At 41.7% G+C, this 19,223-nt stretch overlaps 1 protein-coding gene across 1 annotated transcript in view; it reads right to left on the bottom strand.

Annotated features, from left to right (window-relative positions):
• SAE1 (SUMO1 activating enzyme subunit 1) overlaps nt 1–19,223 on the bottom strand; it is a 70,352-nt gene that overhangs the window by 8,599 nt on the left and 42,530 nt on the right. The window contains exon 7 of the mRNA XM_008583776.1: nt 7,391–7,535. Coding sequence (XP_008581998.1) covers nt 7,391–7,535 — 145 coding nt within the window. The remainder of the gene's footprint in view (nt 1–7,390; nt 7,536–19,223) is intronic.

Genomic DNA, 19,223 nt, shown 5'->3' with positions numbered 1-19,223 from the left:
GTCTTTTCAACAAATGGTGCTGGAATCGCCTCACACAAAAGAATGAAGTTGGACCCCTACCTCATACCATGTACAAAAATCAACTCAAAATGGATCACAGATCTAAGTAAGAGCTAAGGCCTGAAACTTTTAGAAGAAAACATAGAAAAATAAACCTTTGTGACTTTGGTAAATTAGGCAATGATTTCTTATCTATCATACCAAAGGCACACGTGAAAAAAAGAAAAACTATTTCATAAAAATATAAAGCTTGTATTTTTAAGGATACCACCATCAAGAAAGTGAAAAGACAACCTAGAGAATGGGAGATATTTGCAAATCATATATCTGATAAGGGACTTGTATCCAGAATATATAGAAAACTCTTACAATTTAACAATGAAAAGATAACTCAATTTAAAAATGTGCAAATAGAGCCTGCTGCCAAAAAAGGGGCAAATAATCAGAATAAACATTTCTCCAAAGAAGATATACAAATTGCCAAAACAAACAAACAAACAAAAAACACATGAAAAGATGTTCTACATCATAAATGCAAAGAAAACCACAGTGAGATACAACTTAATACCTCCTAAGGCTAAAATACGCAGACAGTAAAACTTGTTGGCAAGGATGTGGAGAAACTGGAACCCTCATATATTGCTGGTAAGACTGTAAAGTAGTGTGGCCACTGTGAAAAACAGTTTGGCACTTCCTCAAAATGTTAAACATAGACCATATGACTCAGCAATTATACACCCTAGAGAATATGAAAACATATGTTCATACAAAAACACATGAATGTTTATAGTGGCTTTAGTCATAATTGTCAAAAAACAACCATAATGTTCTTTATCTGGTGAACAGACAAACTAGTATATCCATACAACAGAATACTATTCAGCAGTAAAACGAGATGAGTTATTGATTTATACCACAATCATTTGAGAATGAATCTCAAATGCATTGAGCTAAGATAAGCTAGGTTCATAAGACTACATGCTATATGATTCCATCTATGTCATATCATGGAAAAGGCAACTACAGGGATAGATCAGTGGTTGAAGGTTGGAAAGGAGCTGACTACAAGGCACCACAAGGGAATTGTTTTTTTTTTAAAAGATGACCGGTAAGGGGATCTTAACCCTTGGCTTGGTGTTCTCAGCACCACGCTCAGCCAGTGAGCGAACCAGCCATCCCTATATAGGATCCGAACCCGTGGCCTTGGTGTTATCAGCACCGCACTCTCCTGAGTGAGCCACGGGCCAGCCCTACCACAAGGGAATTTTTTGGGGTGATGAAACTGCTCTGTATCTTGATTGTGGTGGTGATTACACAATTCTATACTTTTATAATAATTCACAGAACTGAAAAAACAAAATAACAAAAAAACCCAGAATCCCCTCACCTCATAGAATTGTATAACAAAAAGGAATAAATTTTACCATATGTAAATTTTAAAAAAATGCACCATGAGGAAACAAGAATAAATTTTACTTTAAATAAGTCTAAGTAATAAAAACTAAATAAGACAAAACAAACATTACCAATATTTTACAAGATAACTAGCCTGGAGTCTTCAAAAACCCGGCAAACTGTTCTAGATCAGGAGTTGGAAAATTTTCTCTGTAAAGAACCAAGTAAATATTTTTGCCTTTATAGGCCATATGGTCTCTATTGCAACTATTTAACTCATCTATAGCACAAAAGACGTCACAGATAATATGTAAATGAGTGTGTCAATAAAACTTTATTTACAAAAACAGATGGCAAGCTACAGTTTGCCAAACCCTACTCTGGATTAAAAGAGATACAAGAACCAAAAGCAACACATGAACTTTGATGTACAGTTGATCCTTGAACAACATGGATTTGAACTGTGAGTACACTTATAAGCAGATTTGTTTTCAATAAATATACAGTACAGTACTGAAAATGTATTTTCTCTTTCCTATGATTTTTTTTTCCTTTTTGTCTTTTTTACTGGCCGTTAACGGGATCGCAACCCTCAGTGTCGTGCCCGTACCGGGGACTGGCAACAGGATCGCAACCCTCAGTGTTGCGCCCGCGCCATGCTCAGCCAGTGAGTGGGAACCAGTCACCACATGGGATCCGAACCCTCGGCGGGGGTGCCGCCACGCTCCCAAGTGGCGCACTCTCCAGTGCGCCACCGGGCCGGCCCTCCTATGATTTTCTTAACAACATTTTCTTTTATCTAGCCTACTTTATTGTAAAAATACAGTATATAATATATATAACATACACAATATATGTTAATTAACTATTTGTTATTGGTAAGGCTTCTGGTCAACAGTAGGTTATTAGTAGTTAAGATTTTGTGAAGTCAAAAGTTATACCCAGTTTTTCACTTTTTTTTTTCCTTTGGCAACTGGCTGGTATCAGGATCTGAACCCTTGAGTGTTATTAGTACCACAGTCTACCGAGTGAGCTAACGAGCCAGCTTATAAGTGGGCGGGCAGAACCCTTAAGCCCACTTGTTTAAAACTCAACTATATTCTTTCTTCCTTTTTTTTTTTGGCAGCTGGCCAGTATGGGGATCCGAACCCATGACCCTGGTGTTTCCTAAGGCTGTGCTCTAACCAACTGAGCTAACCAGCCAGCCCCTCAACTATATGAAGTATGATGTCATCATAATGCCCCAACCCCCACAAAATAAAAACAAAATGTTAATCAAATACAGCTGAATACTGTACTTTCAACTTTTCTATATGCTTGACTTTTACATAATAAACATAATTTTTAATCCCTGCATAATATTGCCTTGTCCTGTATCACTAGCTCTTTAATGCGTTTTCAATTTCTCTTATAAATAATATAATAATGAGTATCTTCTGTACATAGTGTTTGCTCACCTTATTTGACATTATTTCTTCAGGGTATATTCTCATTACCAAGGAGCAGAATTACTTGGCCAAAGAGGGAACATTTTATTTTATTTTATTTATTTATTTTTATTTATTTATTTATTTAAAAGATGGCCGGTAAGGGGATCTTAACCCTTGAGCTGGTGTTGTCAGCACCACGCTCTCCCAAGTGATCTAACTGGCCATCCCTATATGGGATCCGAACCCGTGGCCTTGGTGTTATCAGCACCGCACTCTCCCGAGTAAGCCACAGGCCGGCCCAAAGAGGGAACATTTTAAAGACTCATAAATATCTCCAAACTGCTTCCTAAAGAGGTTGCACCTTTTTTCAACAATGCTTGCTAACAATGAATATTATGAGTTTATTTTAATATACAAAGGATTTTGTTGATTTTATATATGCTGTGATAGATATAACACCAAATGATCAGTGGTTTCTCTGGGTAAGGGAATTATGAGTGACTTCCATTTTTATCTTTGAGTTTATTCTGTACCATCTGATTTTTCCATAACAATCACATATCTTACTAATGTAATTTAAAAACCAGGGGCTGGCCAGTTAGTTCAGTTGGTTAGAGTGTGGCCTTTTAACACCAAGTTCAAGGGTTCAGTTACCCATACCAGCCAGCCACAAAAATAAATAAATAAATAAATAAATAAATAAATAAATAAATAAATAAATAAAACCCAGAAAGTTCACAAAGGACAAAGACTATATGATTCCACTTATATAAGGTACCTAGAATAGTCAAATTCATAGAGACAGAAACTGTACTAGAGGTTACCAGGTTACCAGTAGACTAGTATACCAGAAAGAAAGTATACTTGAGGGGCTAGGAGGAGAGGAAAATGGGAAGTTAGTGTTTAATGGGTACAAAGTTACAGTCTGGGATGATGAAAATATTCTGGAGATAAACAGTGGTGATGATAGCACAACAATGTGAATGCACTAAATGTCAATGAATTGTACACTTAAAAATGGTTGAAATGGAAAAAAATAAAACAAAACAAAAACTAGTTGAAATGGTAAATTTTATGTATATTTTGCCACAATAAAAAATTTTTAAACCCAGTAAAAGTTATGTTATACCAATTATAAATATTCTTCAAAAGTGTTTATAAAAATACATATGTATTGGGCCGGCCCGTGGCTCACTTGGGAGAGTGTGGTGCTGATAACACCAAGGCCACGGGTTCGGATCCCTATATAGGGATGGCTGGTTGCTCACATGGGAGAGTGTGGTGCTGACAACACCAAGTCAAGGGTTAAGATCCCCTAACGGTCATCTTAAAAAACAAAAACAAAAAAAACCCCATATATGCAGGCTTCTGGTCAAGATGGCAGAATAGGGCCAAGCCCGTGGCGCACTCAGGAGAGTGCTCCCGCCGCGGGTTCGGATCCTATATAGGACTGGCCAGTGCGCTCACTGGCTGAGCGTGGTGCGGCCGGTCTCAAAAAGGACAAAAAAAAAAAAAGGCAGAATACACAGTCACCAGTGTCACTCTCTCCCACAAATCAACCAATTTACAACGCAAAAAAGCAACAACAGCCAAGCTGGGGGTGCTAGAGCTCAGGGGAAGAGGAAGAGAGACCTACGGAGTGCATGAAGGCGGGAGAATCCACGATGACAGAAAGAAAACACCACTCCGACCATTTCATGCCAAGGCTGCTTTAAGGCTGAAGCTGCCAAGCGCACAGAGCAGTAGCCAGCAAAAGCCACAGCTGTGCCCTTTTGGACGGAGTTGCTTGGAGGTGGCAGGAGAGAAGAGGGCCTTGGTGGCCCCAGGCCAGCAAGACCACTAATAGGGCTCCCACGGACCCACATAGCAGCAAGGAGCCACAACAACTGAAAAAAAGGAGCCACTCAGAGGCCGCTGGACAGTACAGGAATGGAACTCTGGACTTTGTTGTTATCAGCAAAAATTACTATTTGATTTAAATATACTCACCTAAAAGAAAGAAAAACAAAAAATATATATACAAAATATTTTTAAAGTGTTTATAATAGTGAAAAACTATAAACAACTTAAGTACCCACCAATAAGGTCATTGGTTAAATAAATAACCATATATACGGACAAAAAACATTATGAAATACAAGTGATATGAATTTGTACTTATGGATATAAACAGGTCCATGATATGCTTTAAAAAAGACTATCAAAGAGTATAGATTAGCATGATCCCATTTTGATATTTAAAAAGAGAAAAAAATATGAATAAATATACGCAGAGAAGTTTGTGAGATCCTCCTACCTGCCAACCACCAAAAAAAAAAAAGTTTGTAAGGTTAGACACAGTAATGTCAGCATTGGCTGGGATTACAAGCGATCCATTTTATTTCTGGCAATGGGTATCTGTTACTTTCACAATCAGAAAAGCAATAAAGCTCTCTGAAAAGAGAATAAATAACATAAAGAACAGTGCAAGCAGATCACCAACAGATGAAGGAAACAGAGACTCATGCACAGCTTTCCCTACTCAGCAGTGGCAGTGGGCAATTTGTGAGTGTAGCTCAGCTGCAAGACAGCAGCAGCTCATTTCCTTGCCAGCATCCGTATCCCATCTCAGGTCATCTCGCCGCCTGTCCACAGACAGACTTCAAGAGGCCACAAACACCTCTTATTTAAAAGGCAATAGAGTTGAAGCGCCTAAGCACATGAGACCCAAACATGGGAAAGCAGTTTCCCTAAAGAGGACAGGCAGGAAAGGAAAACACTTTGGAGAGAAAACCAGCCAGCAGCTCATTAGGCTGTGGCTTTGCCCTTTTGGGAAGCAGGGCCTTCAACTCTGCTGGCCGATGATGCACAGCCAGACCGTTCATCACTCTAAATGCCCAAATTAGTCACTCGGCTACATGCTCACGACCCAGCACCCAGCACAGGGCATGTTTAGCAGCCACAGCTTGCTGCTGACTGCCTGGCTGTGTCTGTTGGAACTGCATTACCCAGTCCCTCATCCTGCTGTGAAGCACACAGAGCAGGCAACACTTTGCTTCTCACACACTGGTCCTTCCTCCACCAAGAGATGACTGCCTGGCTGAGCTGGCGTAGGATGGGGCCCCCATCTATGCCTGAAGTGTCATCAGACCCTGACCTCACAGTGCCAATGTTACAAACGTACCTTGTAAACTGCTGCCTATTTATCTCACTTAATTCTTAAAACAACTCATTTTAGGGGCTGAGCGAGGCGCGGGAGCGACACCAAGGGTTGCGATCCCGTTGCCGGTCCCGGTCCAGTACGGGGGCGACACTGAGGGTTGCGATCCGTTGCCGGACACGGAAAAAAAAAAAAAAGACCAAAATAAAAAAAAAGAATTAAGTGAGATCATGTATATAAAGCAACTACCCTGGTGCCTGGTACATAATAGCTGCTCAAAAGATTGGAAATATCATTATTGTGGCTATAACCTGGAAGCACAGCAAAGCAGAGTTTAGAAGTCCCTAAAGACACAGAAAGAGAATTAAAGTGAACAGATGATCTCAGAACTGGCTGGAAGGAGTTTATGACCTAGTCACCATTTGGTCTTCTCAAATCAAATCCTAAGCCTAACTGTGTAGGAGAGCAAAAGACTGGTCACGTAAGGTTAAAGCATCCCAGTGCCCAAGGGACAGGGCGCTGGGAACATGGGTGCCTACGCTGCTGGGGGCATAAACTGATAAACTGCCAATGAAGAGCAAAGTGGTAATATCTACCAAATGATAAATCACATCTTCTTGATGCAGCAACTCCCGCTCTACTCATTTATCCTACAGTTATACTTGCACACATACGACACAAGGCCATACACTGCTGCATTATGCATTAACAAGGGCCTGAACACAACTTGAATGAGAAAGTGACTGGTTCGATAAACTATATCACTCCACATGCTGGAATACTACAGAGCTGTAGAAAAGAGGAAGTAAAGTACATACTGATCTGGACACATCCTCAAAAGATAGTAAGATAATGTAAAGTGAAAACAGAAAAGCACCGAACAGTGTTTATAGATCTCATATTGCCTTGAATTTTCTTTTCTTCTTCTTCTTTTTTGGGTGGCAGGCCAGTATGAGGATTGGAATTCTTGACCTTGGTGTTGTAACACCACCCTTTAACTAACTGAGCTGACCCGCCAGCCACTTTGAATTTTCAACATGTGAATATAAAATATGCATTGTAAAAAACAGAACTGCACCTCTCTTTATTTTTTACATACTGTTATGCCAGTGGTGAGAAAGAGGTCTACCGAAGTTGGCAGAATGTGGCAAAGGGGTCTCTCCTCAGGGATTTGGGTCTCCATAAAAGATCTTTCCAAAAAAAAAAAGATCTTTCCAAAAAAAAAAAGATCTTTCCAAAAAAAAAAAGATCTTTCCAAAAAAAAAAAGATCTTTCCAAAAAAAAAAAGATCTTTCCAAAAAAAAAAAGATCTTTCCAAAAAAAAAAAGATCTTTCCAAAAAAAAAAAGATCTTTCCAAATTAAGGCAAATCCTGAAAACAGACACTTATCTGTCCAGGCTAAAGTGAGATAAATACTGAGACTGACCTGACAAAATCCTCGGGAAGCAGGTCGGGACTAACACCCAGTGAGTCAAGCACATCATTTCTTATCTGGAGCAACAACTCAGAATCTTCCCCATAGGTATCAGAACTAGGATCTCTTCCTTTATCTGTGCGGAATTTCAAGAGCACTGGGAAAGAAAAAAAGAAGGTAGGTTATAAAGCCAGTCTTTTAATAAGGAATGCTTATAGATGTTGATCATTAATGTTTTTAAAAAATTTATTTTATAGGAAGCAGTACATTAATCAAAATGTGAGCCGAGTGAAAGGCATTACACTTGTCGTTTATACAACTAAACTTACTGTGATAAATGCTATGATAGTATAATAGGGGGTCTGACACCATTTGTAGGGTGGTATCAGATAAGGCTTTCCTGAGGAAGTAACAATTGAGTGATGTTAGGTGGTGGGGGTGGGAAGTAAGGGGGTATGGTGCGGAAATTTCTAGCAGAGGGAAAAGGCCCTATTACAACTCAGAAGACAGGTAAGGAGCAGGAGGTATGCATTCTAGGCATCAATTCAAAGGCTGCTTCAGTCAGACAGGCCAGCCAAATACTCAGACTCATCAGACAGGCAGGTCATTACAAACAAAACCTCCCTTAGTACAAAAACTAAGTCAACCTCCAGAAACGGATGTTTAATTGTGGTTGTGAACCAGAGGGAAGGTTCAGATGGTGGCTGCAAGGCAGAGCTACTGTCTAAGGAGACCCCCCACAAGGCTTCTAGAACTTTTAGCCCTAACAAAATGATATGACAGGAGCAGGATAAGACTGATCAAAATACAAGCACCTTCTACCGCCACTACACTTTGTCTATGATGTCACCTGCATGCTGGGTGGGCAGGCATTCTTGTTCCCTCCATGTTCCACAAGGAAAGGGTACAGCTGGCTTTGAGCCTCATCTCTAAGGTCAACACTCCTTTCCTCCCACATTACACAGGCTATTTCAGAGCAGAAGTAGAGACGTGGGGATCAACTTCTAGACATAAAACCTGGGTGCTCTGGGACCACACTTCATGCCTGGAGAGGGGGCTCTACAGTTTGCAAATTACTTTCATTTAATTCTCATAAGTATTTGTTGACTAAAAAAGTAAACTTATTCAGAAAATTATATTATCAGTACAAGGGGTTCTTCCCTAAAAGGTAAGGTAGATTGAAAACTCAGGCAATCTTAGGGGCTGGCCTGTGACTCACTTGGGAGAGTGCCGTGCTGATAACACCAAGGCCAAGAGTTTGGATCCCTATATAGGAATGGCTGGTTAGCTCACTTGGGAGAGCATCGTGCTGACAACACCAAGTCAAGGGTTAAGGCCCCCTTACCGGTCATCTTTTTTTAAAAAAAACAAAACAAACAAACAAAAAACTCAGGCAATCTTAAATTCAAGTATTTGAAACGCATCCCAGACAAAGAATCAGAGTCTTCTATTTTAAGACTCACAAACAGCTCTAGTTACGAGAAGCCTGGGTTGAGAACCACTCTCCAAGTAGCAGGAAGTCATTCATTCAACCAGCACCACCGAGTACTTACTCTGTGCCAGGCAGACCTAGGTGCTAAAGGTACAATGGCGAGTGAGTCTTGGTCTCTGCATCTGGCCTGTACTTCTCTGGCAACTTTCAAATGCCTAATATAGGGCTCTGCATGTTGGAGGTTTAAAGAAAAAAAAAAAAAGTTCCAGAACAACTATTTATTCTGAATACTGTTTCCTGTCTAGGAATGTTATTCTCTTTTCTTTTTCAAGAACACAACTTCTGGAACTCTCAATTCTACCTGAACACATGGCAACCGACTCAAAGTGATGACAATTTGGATGCTGGCCAACACTGATCTGCCATCATCCAGGCTTAACTTTTAACTTTGCAGATGTGTTGCTGGTATCCCTATTTGTAGCAAGTAAACGCAATCAAGTAAGCTATTGGGAGGAGAGGGAAGAAAAGACTGCAGAAGTGGCAGTTATTCCCTGTTTAGACCAAACCTCTTTTCCAACATCCCATGAAAAAAAAGGCATCTGGACATCTGCTAGTGCAGCCAAAGCAGAGGACGCTCCGATGGAACTGTGTTGAATGTCAACAGCTATTCCTGTCAATTACTCCTGAGAGGACAAGGCAACAAGACCCAGAATGGGTATCAGTGTTGCCTGAGCAGATGACAGAGGCAATGCCAAGCACAAGCCACTCAGACTGCACAATCCAAGGCCCAGTGGCTTAGTGGCAACCATGCAGAGACTGAGTGAGATGGCTTGCTATCAAGCCGCTGGGGTTGTGGACAGCAGCAGGAGCCCCATGCTGGCTGCCTCCTGAGCAATCCTCTCATATCTGTGTCACTGGGACAAAAGTACCAACTGTTACAAGGGACCAAGAAGAGAGGGTAATTTTTTCAGCCCTCACCACGAAGTTTTTCATCTTTTGGTTAGAAAATACAGCTCTGGGAGCAAGCCCAAACTGTTACAGTGCCTACTATGTGCCAGGCACCATGCTAAACATTTTACACACATTAATATTAATTAGATCTTCACAATAACCTAGTGAAACTGGCAGGTAAGTATAATGCCTCTGAACTTCAGCTTCCTGATCTGTAAAGTACAGAGGAAGCTAAGGTTCAGACATTATGAGACTCTCTCACTGTTAACTGCCAAGAAGTGATGGAACAGAAATGTGAACTCAAATCTGGCTTCAGAATCTGTGCTTCTTAACCCTAATGGGAATCCAGAAGAAACAGTAGGACCATGCAGAACCACAACACTAAAGATTCCAAGTGGTCTGGCTCTTTGCCCCCACCTCAGGGGAACCCCATTTGACCCAATTTTGTGAGATGCATTTTCCAGATGGGTCCTTTAAGTTCAGTGGGTGACAAGAAGAGGCGGAGGTCAAAACCTTGCCTCTCAATCTTCAGAGTAAGACCAACTTCATCTTAGAAAAAAATAAGATGGCACTAAGAGGAGGAGCAAAAGCAGCCAGCAGCAGGCCCCACTGTGGCTCTGGGCCCCTCGCTTATTCCTAGTACAGTTTGCCTGGACGAGGGCCGGCAGGCTGGCACCATCCACATACCTCACTGACCACATCTGAAGTCTTCTCAGAGCCTCTGGGAAGGGGGCCAGTCAGCCCAGCCACTCATTTGCAGCAAAGCAAACAGAAGCTCTCTTTTTTCACTCTTTTTCGAATGTCAGCACTCCAGTTAGCAGGGGTGGAAGGGGGCGGGAAGAAACCAATGTTCTTAGGCAGCAGCCTCAGAACTGACCCTAGCCTCTGACAAGTTCTTGCTTATTAAATTCTCCTCTTTGTTCTGCTTTCCACCCCTCCCAAACTGCCAGACACACACACACACACCACTGTTGACTCTGCATTTCTGAAGAGCACCTCCCCACTAGTTTACAGATTATACAACTGTTCCATTAAGATCAAACACTGTCAGGGATGGAGAGCCACTCTGCCAAAAGATGACTCATCCAATCATATCAAAACACTGCACAAAATTAGAGTTCCAAACTTGATTAACTTCATCTGAACCTTTTAATTAACTCAGGTTGCAGAAGTCCAGGGGGATGATGTTCATCGCTGGAGATGACAGGCTACTGTCTCTGCTTAAGTTCAGAACCTGCCCATGTAACAGAAAACGCAAACCTGAGAAACAGAAACCAAGCACATTTTTGTGTACTTAAAAGAAAAAGTGTATATACGTGAATATATTACCACCTTTGCAAAAAATTTTAAACAAATTTAAATTTAATCTGAATTCAGAATAACAGATTAATGATATAGCAGGAATTTGGAATGCAATATTATTAATCACTGTTTCTACAAACTTTGTACTGCATTTAAATATTGTGATCATATTTAATGTAATCACTAAGGTTACCAAATAAATCAGTATTTTAATAGGAAGAAAATGAGGGCAATGTCACAAATTAACCCCCAACCCAACTCTGTCCCCCAAAACAGCTCACTTGAGGGGGAAATGAATCTTTATTAAAACCTCATTTGCCTGACTGATGCCTAAAGCTTTCCTGTGCCAGCCACCCTTGGCCCCAATCTCTCTGGCTCTCCTCAACCTAATGTACTCTTCTCCAAGCTGGCTCACTTAGTGGAGATTCATTATCTCTGGGAAGAGCCTGGAAATCAGCTCCATTCCTAGGTTACATAAACTTCCAGGAAAACACAAAGTACAGTTCTATCCTCCTAGCCAACAGCCTATTTTCTAAGGCAAAACTCCAAATCTGACATTTAGTCAATTGTTCATTCAATAAACATATACTGAGCAACTACTTTGTCCTAGGCCCTGTGCTGGGCAGGGGACAGCAAAATGGTCGTTCTGCCCTCTCAGAGCATTTTGTGAGGGTGATCAATAGGAACTACATAGAAGATAACAAAACAAATAAACAAAAAAACCCCAAAATATGCTAACTAGAAAAGGGGATCTGAGAGGGCATTAGGGGTTGCAATGGGGTGGTCTCATATCAAGCAACCAGGCTCTCTGCCATCGGTGAAAAGACCTCAGTCCTCACTGGCCCCTTAGCCCCAGAACACTTGACTGTACCCATTTTCTGCACCCTCGGCAAGTTTACGCCACTGCTCTTTAGGGCTGCTGCATCTGCAAAGCCCGTCCCAGGCCTGGAGAGCTTGTATCTATCTATCTATCTATCTATCTATCTATCTATCTATCTATCTATCTATCTATCTATCTATCTATCTATTTTTGGTGACTGGACAGTATGGGGATCTGAACCCTTGACCTTGGTGTTACAATGCTGTGCTCTAACCAACCGAGCAACCGGCCAGCCCATGGAGAACTTTTAAATTAGAGAGCAGTGGAATACAGCAGCGAAGAACATAGCTCTGGAGCCAGAATGCCTGGGCCAAATTCTCAATTTTTCCACTTACTGTGACATTGGGCAAGTGACAACATCCCTGAGCCTCCTCTGTAAAATGAGAATCCAAAGAGCACTTACCTCATGAGGCTTATGGATGAATACATGTAAAGCCACTAGGACAATGCCTGGGGTAGTGTGAGCATTCAATCAATGACAGTCTTCCAGAATTGTCACTACTCTTATGCTGTGCCCACAAACCCAGCTCACATACTCTCTAGAAAAGTCAACACACTTGCTCTGTGACCTCTACGGCTCATAGTAGCTCGTGCTGAAATCACTCATTTAACTGTGTTACCACTAATTCAGCTGTGAACTCTGGACATGACACTGACTCAGCTCTGTCTCCTGACACTTGCTCTCAGCACCCTGCTCTTTCCTTTGCCTTTATGGCTCTTACTCTCAGTTTGAGATTTTATATTCATTTGTACAAATTGATTTGTACAAGGACGCTCTTGTCTCCTCCACTAGATTTTCAAGCACCATGGGGCAGAGACCATGTCTGTTCTGTTCACTATTATATACTTAACACCTGGCACAGGGCTTGCCCCATAGTAGGCACTGAGAAAACATCTGTTACACAGGAAGGCTCAATGTTGGCAGGAAGGAAAACCAGAGAGAGGGGCTCATGATAAAGTGACATAAGAAGGTACTCACAAATCCAAACCAGGCCTGCTCTTTTACTAACTGAATTGAATGATTTTCACAATATCCAGGATGGTTCTGTTTCTTATCAAGTATTCACAAACATGCTAGACATGGAATACCCAGCAAGAAAAAGAAAAAAGAAAAAGATACACAGTACATCAAAGTCACATCTGAGGGCTAAAGGTGCAGAACAGCCCCTGGGCATAAACCTCAGACGTGGAATGTAGCTAGGATGGGGAAGGCAAGGACATTTCATGGAAGCCACCATGATCTCAGCTCTCTCAGCCTCTAACCATTCATGACATCTAGTTACCTGTTCAGTTTGGCTCCACATTACTCTTCTCTGCTTACCTCTCTCTCAGTTTTCCTCTTTAACCTAGAAATTTTAAAGTATGGTTGTGCATGTATTTATTCTTTCCACAAACGTCTTCTAAGCACCTGCTCTACACTCTGACCCATAATGAGGACCCAGTAGTGACCCAGACAGCCCTGGCCCTGCCCTTATATGTAGAGCTCACAATCCACAGAGGGCATGTTCAGAAGCCCTATCTGTCATCACAGCCGCATAGTACTATGATCTATTTCTCCAGAGAACTTCATTTCCAGAGTAGCCTCCCCCAGGGACTTACTCTAAAATGCCCCCTTTTGAGCTCCAAGTCCTGCCTACCCTTTTGTCTCTCCAATGAAACCTAGTCTATGACCTCATCACATATCAGCTCAAAACAGGGAAAGAAGCTATCTTTTGTTATTTGCATGTCATTTTCTTCTGAAAAGATTTTGAGGCAGCCAGACGAAAGTTGTTGACAGGGAAAGGAGAGTACTGTTTCTCAGAAGTGACCTCAAAACAAGATGCCATTTTTTGCCTATCAAATTAAAGACTGAGATTACTCAACCCAGGCAAGAAGGTTGAGAGGCCTGCACCCTCACCTGGAGCTGATGGAAACATGAATGTTCAGTGAACCATGTGAAGATGTGGTTTCAAGGATCTTTACAAAAGGTCATGGCCTTTGACCAGTGACTGAATTATGTATAAATGTTCATTGCTGTGTTACTTATACCACAGACAACCTGAAAATAATCTCACATTCAGTAATAGGATGGATATATAAAATATGATGCACTGACAGAATGAAATATTAAGCAGCTACTAAAACTATGTTTAAACAATTTATAGCTGCATTTTTTACAACACTTAGGTTTTTTTTAGAAAAGCATAAAATAGCCCATATTCAGAAAAACCTCTACTATGTTAAAATACGACAGAATGTGATAGGTACAATTGCTACTGTCACCATTTTAGAGGTGGGAAAACTTAGGAGAGGCTCATAGTCATGATGAACTCAAAAGTCACCACACTTTTTTTTAATTGAAACATAATTTAACATACATGTTTGTGGAAACTATCACACTTTTAATCTCTATGTTTATACTGCCACTTTGGGAACAGAGGCAAGATAGAAGACATGCTAATTTTTAAAAAATCACTTCAAATGGATTTGGCTCCCCTACTCCAGAGCCCACCAGTTTAGAAAAATACAAACCACCCAGTTAGATTCTAGCCCCAGCCAAATATTCTATTCCTTCCCTATAAAATGTGAAATGACTCCTGAGATACAGTCTCACCTTTAAAGTGGAACATTTGAACTAGTGTGAAAAGACTAATTTACAAAAAGAAGGGGACAAAATCTAAAATGCAGAGGAAAATTATATTCCATGGACTCCTACTGCATGGCCTCTTATCTATCAACTTTGCCAACTGCACCCTCTAGTCACAGAGCTATTCTGACAGAGTCCTCTACATTCAGACCCACCCTGCCTGGTCACAAGCAGCAGGGAGAGAGGGTCTTTTCTACAGCCCAGCACTTGAGTGGCACATGACCTAGACTCTGGGCATCTGCTACTCTCTGCCAATCGCTCTTGCTGAGGGAAGATGGCACAGGACATTCCCGTGACTGTTGTCTGACAGTCAGAGAAAAGATGGGAGGCTTTAAACAAGAATTGCAGCTGGGCCTTGGGGCCTGCAAACAACTCAAACACAGGCTAATGCTGGGGGTGGGGCAGATGTAGGCATGCAAAGAGAAAAACAAGGCAAGTTTGCTGACAATGTTGCCCATTAGTATAATCTGATTTTAGTGGGCATCAGTTTCCCATCTGCACAAGTAGAGTAAAATAATGTCATGGGGTTCCTGTGAAGTTCAGGTAAAATAATGGTCATAATGATACTAGTAATGCTAACAACTAAAGTCTGAGCACTTTGCTGGGTGATGCTTAAACACAAGGCTCTGAGGATGACAGCTTTGGCTCAACATTTTTTTTTTTTTTGTCTTTTTGTCTTTTTCCGTGTCCGGCAACGGATCGCAACCCTCAGTGTTGCCCCCGTACCGGACCGGGGACCGGCAACGGGATCGCAACCCTCGGTGTTGCTCCTGTGCCTCGCTCAGCCAGTGAGCGGGAACCGGTCCGTATGTGGGATCCGAACCCTCGGGCGGGAGCGCCACCGCGCTTCCCAAGCGGCGCACTATCCAGTGCGCCACCAGGCCGGCCCATTGGCTCAACTTTTGACTCTAACACTTCTTTAGTTTGGTGACCCTGGACAAATGACTTAGATTCTCTAAGACTCAATTTCCTTGTGAGAAAAGGGATAAGAAGATCTGCTTTCATGAGGGTGTTAGAAGATTTAACGTGATCATGATGCATGTAAAGCATGTAAGCAACAAGTATTAATGCACAATACGTGCCACGTCTTCATTTAATCCTTATAACCCTATGAGGCAGACTTAAGCATTGGGCCTATTTTTCAGACCGAGGAAGGGAGCTGGTGACTAACCAGAGTCTGTTCTCTCACCAGGCTCTGTCTGCTGATGGCTATAAAGCACTAAGCTGTGATTCTGGGTCACCTCTGCCCTGCCCCTCACCTCTCCTCTCTTGGCATAGAGGTGGTGCCTTCTTCCTTTATGAATGACTGTGGTCTCTGTGTTGTCTACCACTGATAAGGAAGGCAGTGGCACAAACACACGAACACCAACCACTACTTTTTTCTTTCTCCCTGCAAATTATTTTTAAACATTTGTGGTCATGACAGCAGAAAATCAACATACACTCAGCTGCCGCCCCATTATCAGAACTCATTTCCTTGTGGCTGTCTCCTCCCTCAGCAATTCCTGTCATTGCTGGACACAAAAAAACCTACTGGGGAACGTCATGCCCAAATAGCAATGGCTGCCTATGGCCTGGTTTGCAAAGATTACAAATTCTAAAACAAGAAGTTTCTTCTGAAGAGAACTGATTACCAAATCAAGCTGTAAGACAAAGTTATTTAAAAATCATAAAACAGGGAGTTGGGGGTGTGACTCGGGGTGGGAGGTGAGGAACGAGGAAACAAAGTTTTCCAGTCTTTCTAAAAAGGTAAAAAAAAAAAAAAAGTTGTTTTTTTTTTAAAAGGAGAAGACCACAAATGTCCATCAATAAGGAACCATGGAAAAGAAACCATGTAGTGATGAGGAAGAATGAGGTATAAAATACTAGAAAGTTGCAGAAGAATACATAAGAAATGGAAGTTTCCTTTAAGGTATCTAAATATTTTACTAAGAAGATGTCTCACTTTTACAATTTAAAAAGGAGAAAACAGAACCATTTCTAAGGCTCTCCTATACATGATCACTGGGAGTGAATGATCATTGTCCACCCCCCACCCCCGTTTTGATAGGAGAAAGTAGCAGCCGTGAAAAGTGAAGGGACTTGCTCAAGGCCAGGCAGAGCTGAGACCTGAACTTATTTCTTTCAAAATCCAAATGTGGAGACCTCAAGGTTTTGAGATTAGGTAACTGAGAAGTTTCTACTGCAAGAAGAAAGTAGTTGTGAACTCCAAACTTGTTTGGCTGGATTTATGAACCAAGAACAAATAGCTGCCTTAGAAAAAACATTCATTTTCCCATAGAGGTTTCTAGGTATGACCTTGCTAGCTCCTAGCAGAGATACGGGCTGCTGGTTAGTACTAAGCCCTTGCTCCCTGGAAAGGAGAATGGAAGTGCTCCCAATCCTTTGGATGGGTTAGGTACAGTTCTACAACCATGTCTGAGGCTTTAAAAGTATTTCCTGTCTCGGGCCGGCCTGTGGCTCACTCAGGAGAGTGCGGTGCTGATAACACCAAGGCCATGGGTTCGGATCCCATATAGCGATGGCCGGTTTGCTCACTGGGTGAGCGTGGTGCTGACAACACCAAGTCAAGGGTTAAGATCTCCTTACCGGTCATCTTAAAAAAAAAAAAAAAAAAAAAGTATTTCCTGTCTTGTGGCATTGTGGAGAAAAGGCCAAAGGCCAACTATGCAAATTATACCATCTAGATGGCTTCACATGGGCCTAAAATTAATGAAGCCACAGGTTAAGAAGCAGCCAAAATCTCCAAACTTGGAACAGGTGGCCAGAGCCATTAATCAACTCACATTTACCAAGCTCCTCCTCTGCATCAGTCCTGTGCCCCATCAGCAACGGTCTCTGCCCTCCAGTCACCTCTGTTTGTCCAGAGGGTAGTATGGGATTACAGAGTAAGGAAACCTAATTCAGATATGGCGAGGTAGGTTCCTGGAGGTAACATTGGAGCTGAGCAATGAGGATAAGTGAGGAGTGCTAAAGCAGGCTATTCCAGACAGAAGGAACAGAAACATGTATAGAAATGAGGGATGACAGCATAGGGTGACAGATGTCTGAAGGACACAGAGTAGTTTAATATGACATGAGCATAGAGTTCAAGGAAGGCAGAAGGAAAAGGAAAGGAGAAAACGAAGTCAGCCGGCTCCAGGTTCGGGATGCCAGTCTAGGAAGTCTGAATTGTAGCCTGAAGGCAAAAGAGAATCATGAAAAGGTTTTGATTTTTAGATCGATCACTCTGGTGACCAGTAAAGAAAATGGATTAGAAGGAGGAGATCTAAAGGAGAGACCAGCTTGGAGGCTGGTATATAAGTTAAGCCACTGAGGTGAAATAGCTCTACAGGAGAACCCATCTGTCATATGAATAAGGGAGAACAGGAGGTGTCACGGATGAACCCTGACTCCATTCTCATAGAGAGCCAAGCAGAGTGCCTGACTCAGAGCTCTACATGAAATGGGCTGCCATTGAAATTCTTGAACTCAACACTCTGCAGAAGAGAAAAATGGCAAATGGGTTGAAACAAAACTAACACCACAATGTGGAACACTGATTTTTAACATACTCTCATTCTGACTTTTAGGGTACATAGGCTGTGTTAGGCAAATCTCATAATTTATCTTTAATCCACCCCACACCCAAGGAGGCTCAGCAGGGTGAAGTGACTCACCCTAGGCCACCACGGATGCCATTTGCCACCTATAGTACCTCACCTCCCTGGCCACCGTTTGTATTCCTAGTAAGGTCCTGCCCAGCTCTTAACAAAAGCTGAAGATTTGTTTGCAGTTAGCATAGTTAATTGTTTACATACAAACACATCCCTCTACAGAGTCGCCTAACAATGCTTGGCAGAGGAAATCCTTTTTGCAGAGCAAGTGCCCAAACTGGAGCCCATCCCAACCTCATTCAGAATGATCCTTAGTCAGCAGTGGTTATTACTACCTCCTGACTGATTCATCAGGGCTTTGCTGTTTTCACTCATGAGGTATGGTATTTCTCCCACAGAAGTGGATCCCAGGTGCCCTTAACGATCTGGGGAGGGCTCCTTTCCAGAAGCAAAAGTATACAAGGAATTCCATGTTAAGACCCCAGTCCTCTGACCTGAAGAGATGATGATGTACTGTTAAATGAGCCTTCCTGTGGACCCAGGAAGATCTAAGCTCTTTGCAGGTATTATTCACTCAGTCGTCCAATATTTGGACTTCTCCAGGTGTTGCGTTATTTTGGGGGGGTTTATTTTTTCTTTTTTGGAGGGGCTTTTTCTCCTTCTTTTAAATTTTGTTTTGAAATAATTTTAGACTTAAAGAGAAACTGTGAAAATTATACACAGAAGTCTGGCATACCTTCACCTATTCTCCCTAAACGTTAACATTCTACCACATTTGCCATTATTCATCTCTACATACGATTTTCTTTTTCTGAATGATTTGAAAGTACTTGCCCCTAAATACTTCTGTGTATATTTCCTAAAAACAAGGACATCCTCTTACATAACCACAAAACAATTACCAAAACTGTAAAATTAACATTAATACAGCACTATTACCTAATCTACAGATCTTTTCCAAATTTTACCAATTGTCCCACTAATGTCCTTTGGAGCAAAAGAAAAAAAGATCTTCCTCTGCTCTCAGATCCACTCTAGGGCTACAAGTTCCATTTAAT

This window comes from Galeopterus variegatus, unplaced genomic scaffold, assembly GCF_000696425.1.
Source record: "Galeopterus variegatus unplaced genomic scaffold, G_variegatus-3.0.2 Scaffold3034, whole genome shotgun sequence".
In the NCBI taxonomy this organism is placed as follows: domain Eukaryota; kingdom Metazoa; phylum Chordata; class Mammalia; order Dermoptera; family Cynocephalidae; genus Galeopterus; species Galeopterus variegatus.
Note: the sequence above shows the minus strand (reverse complement) of the source record. Positions and strands in the feature narration are given on the sequence as shown.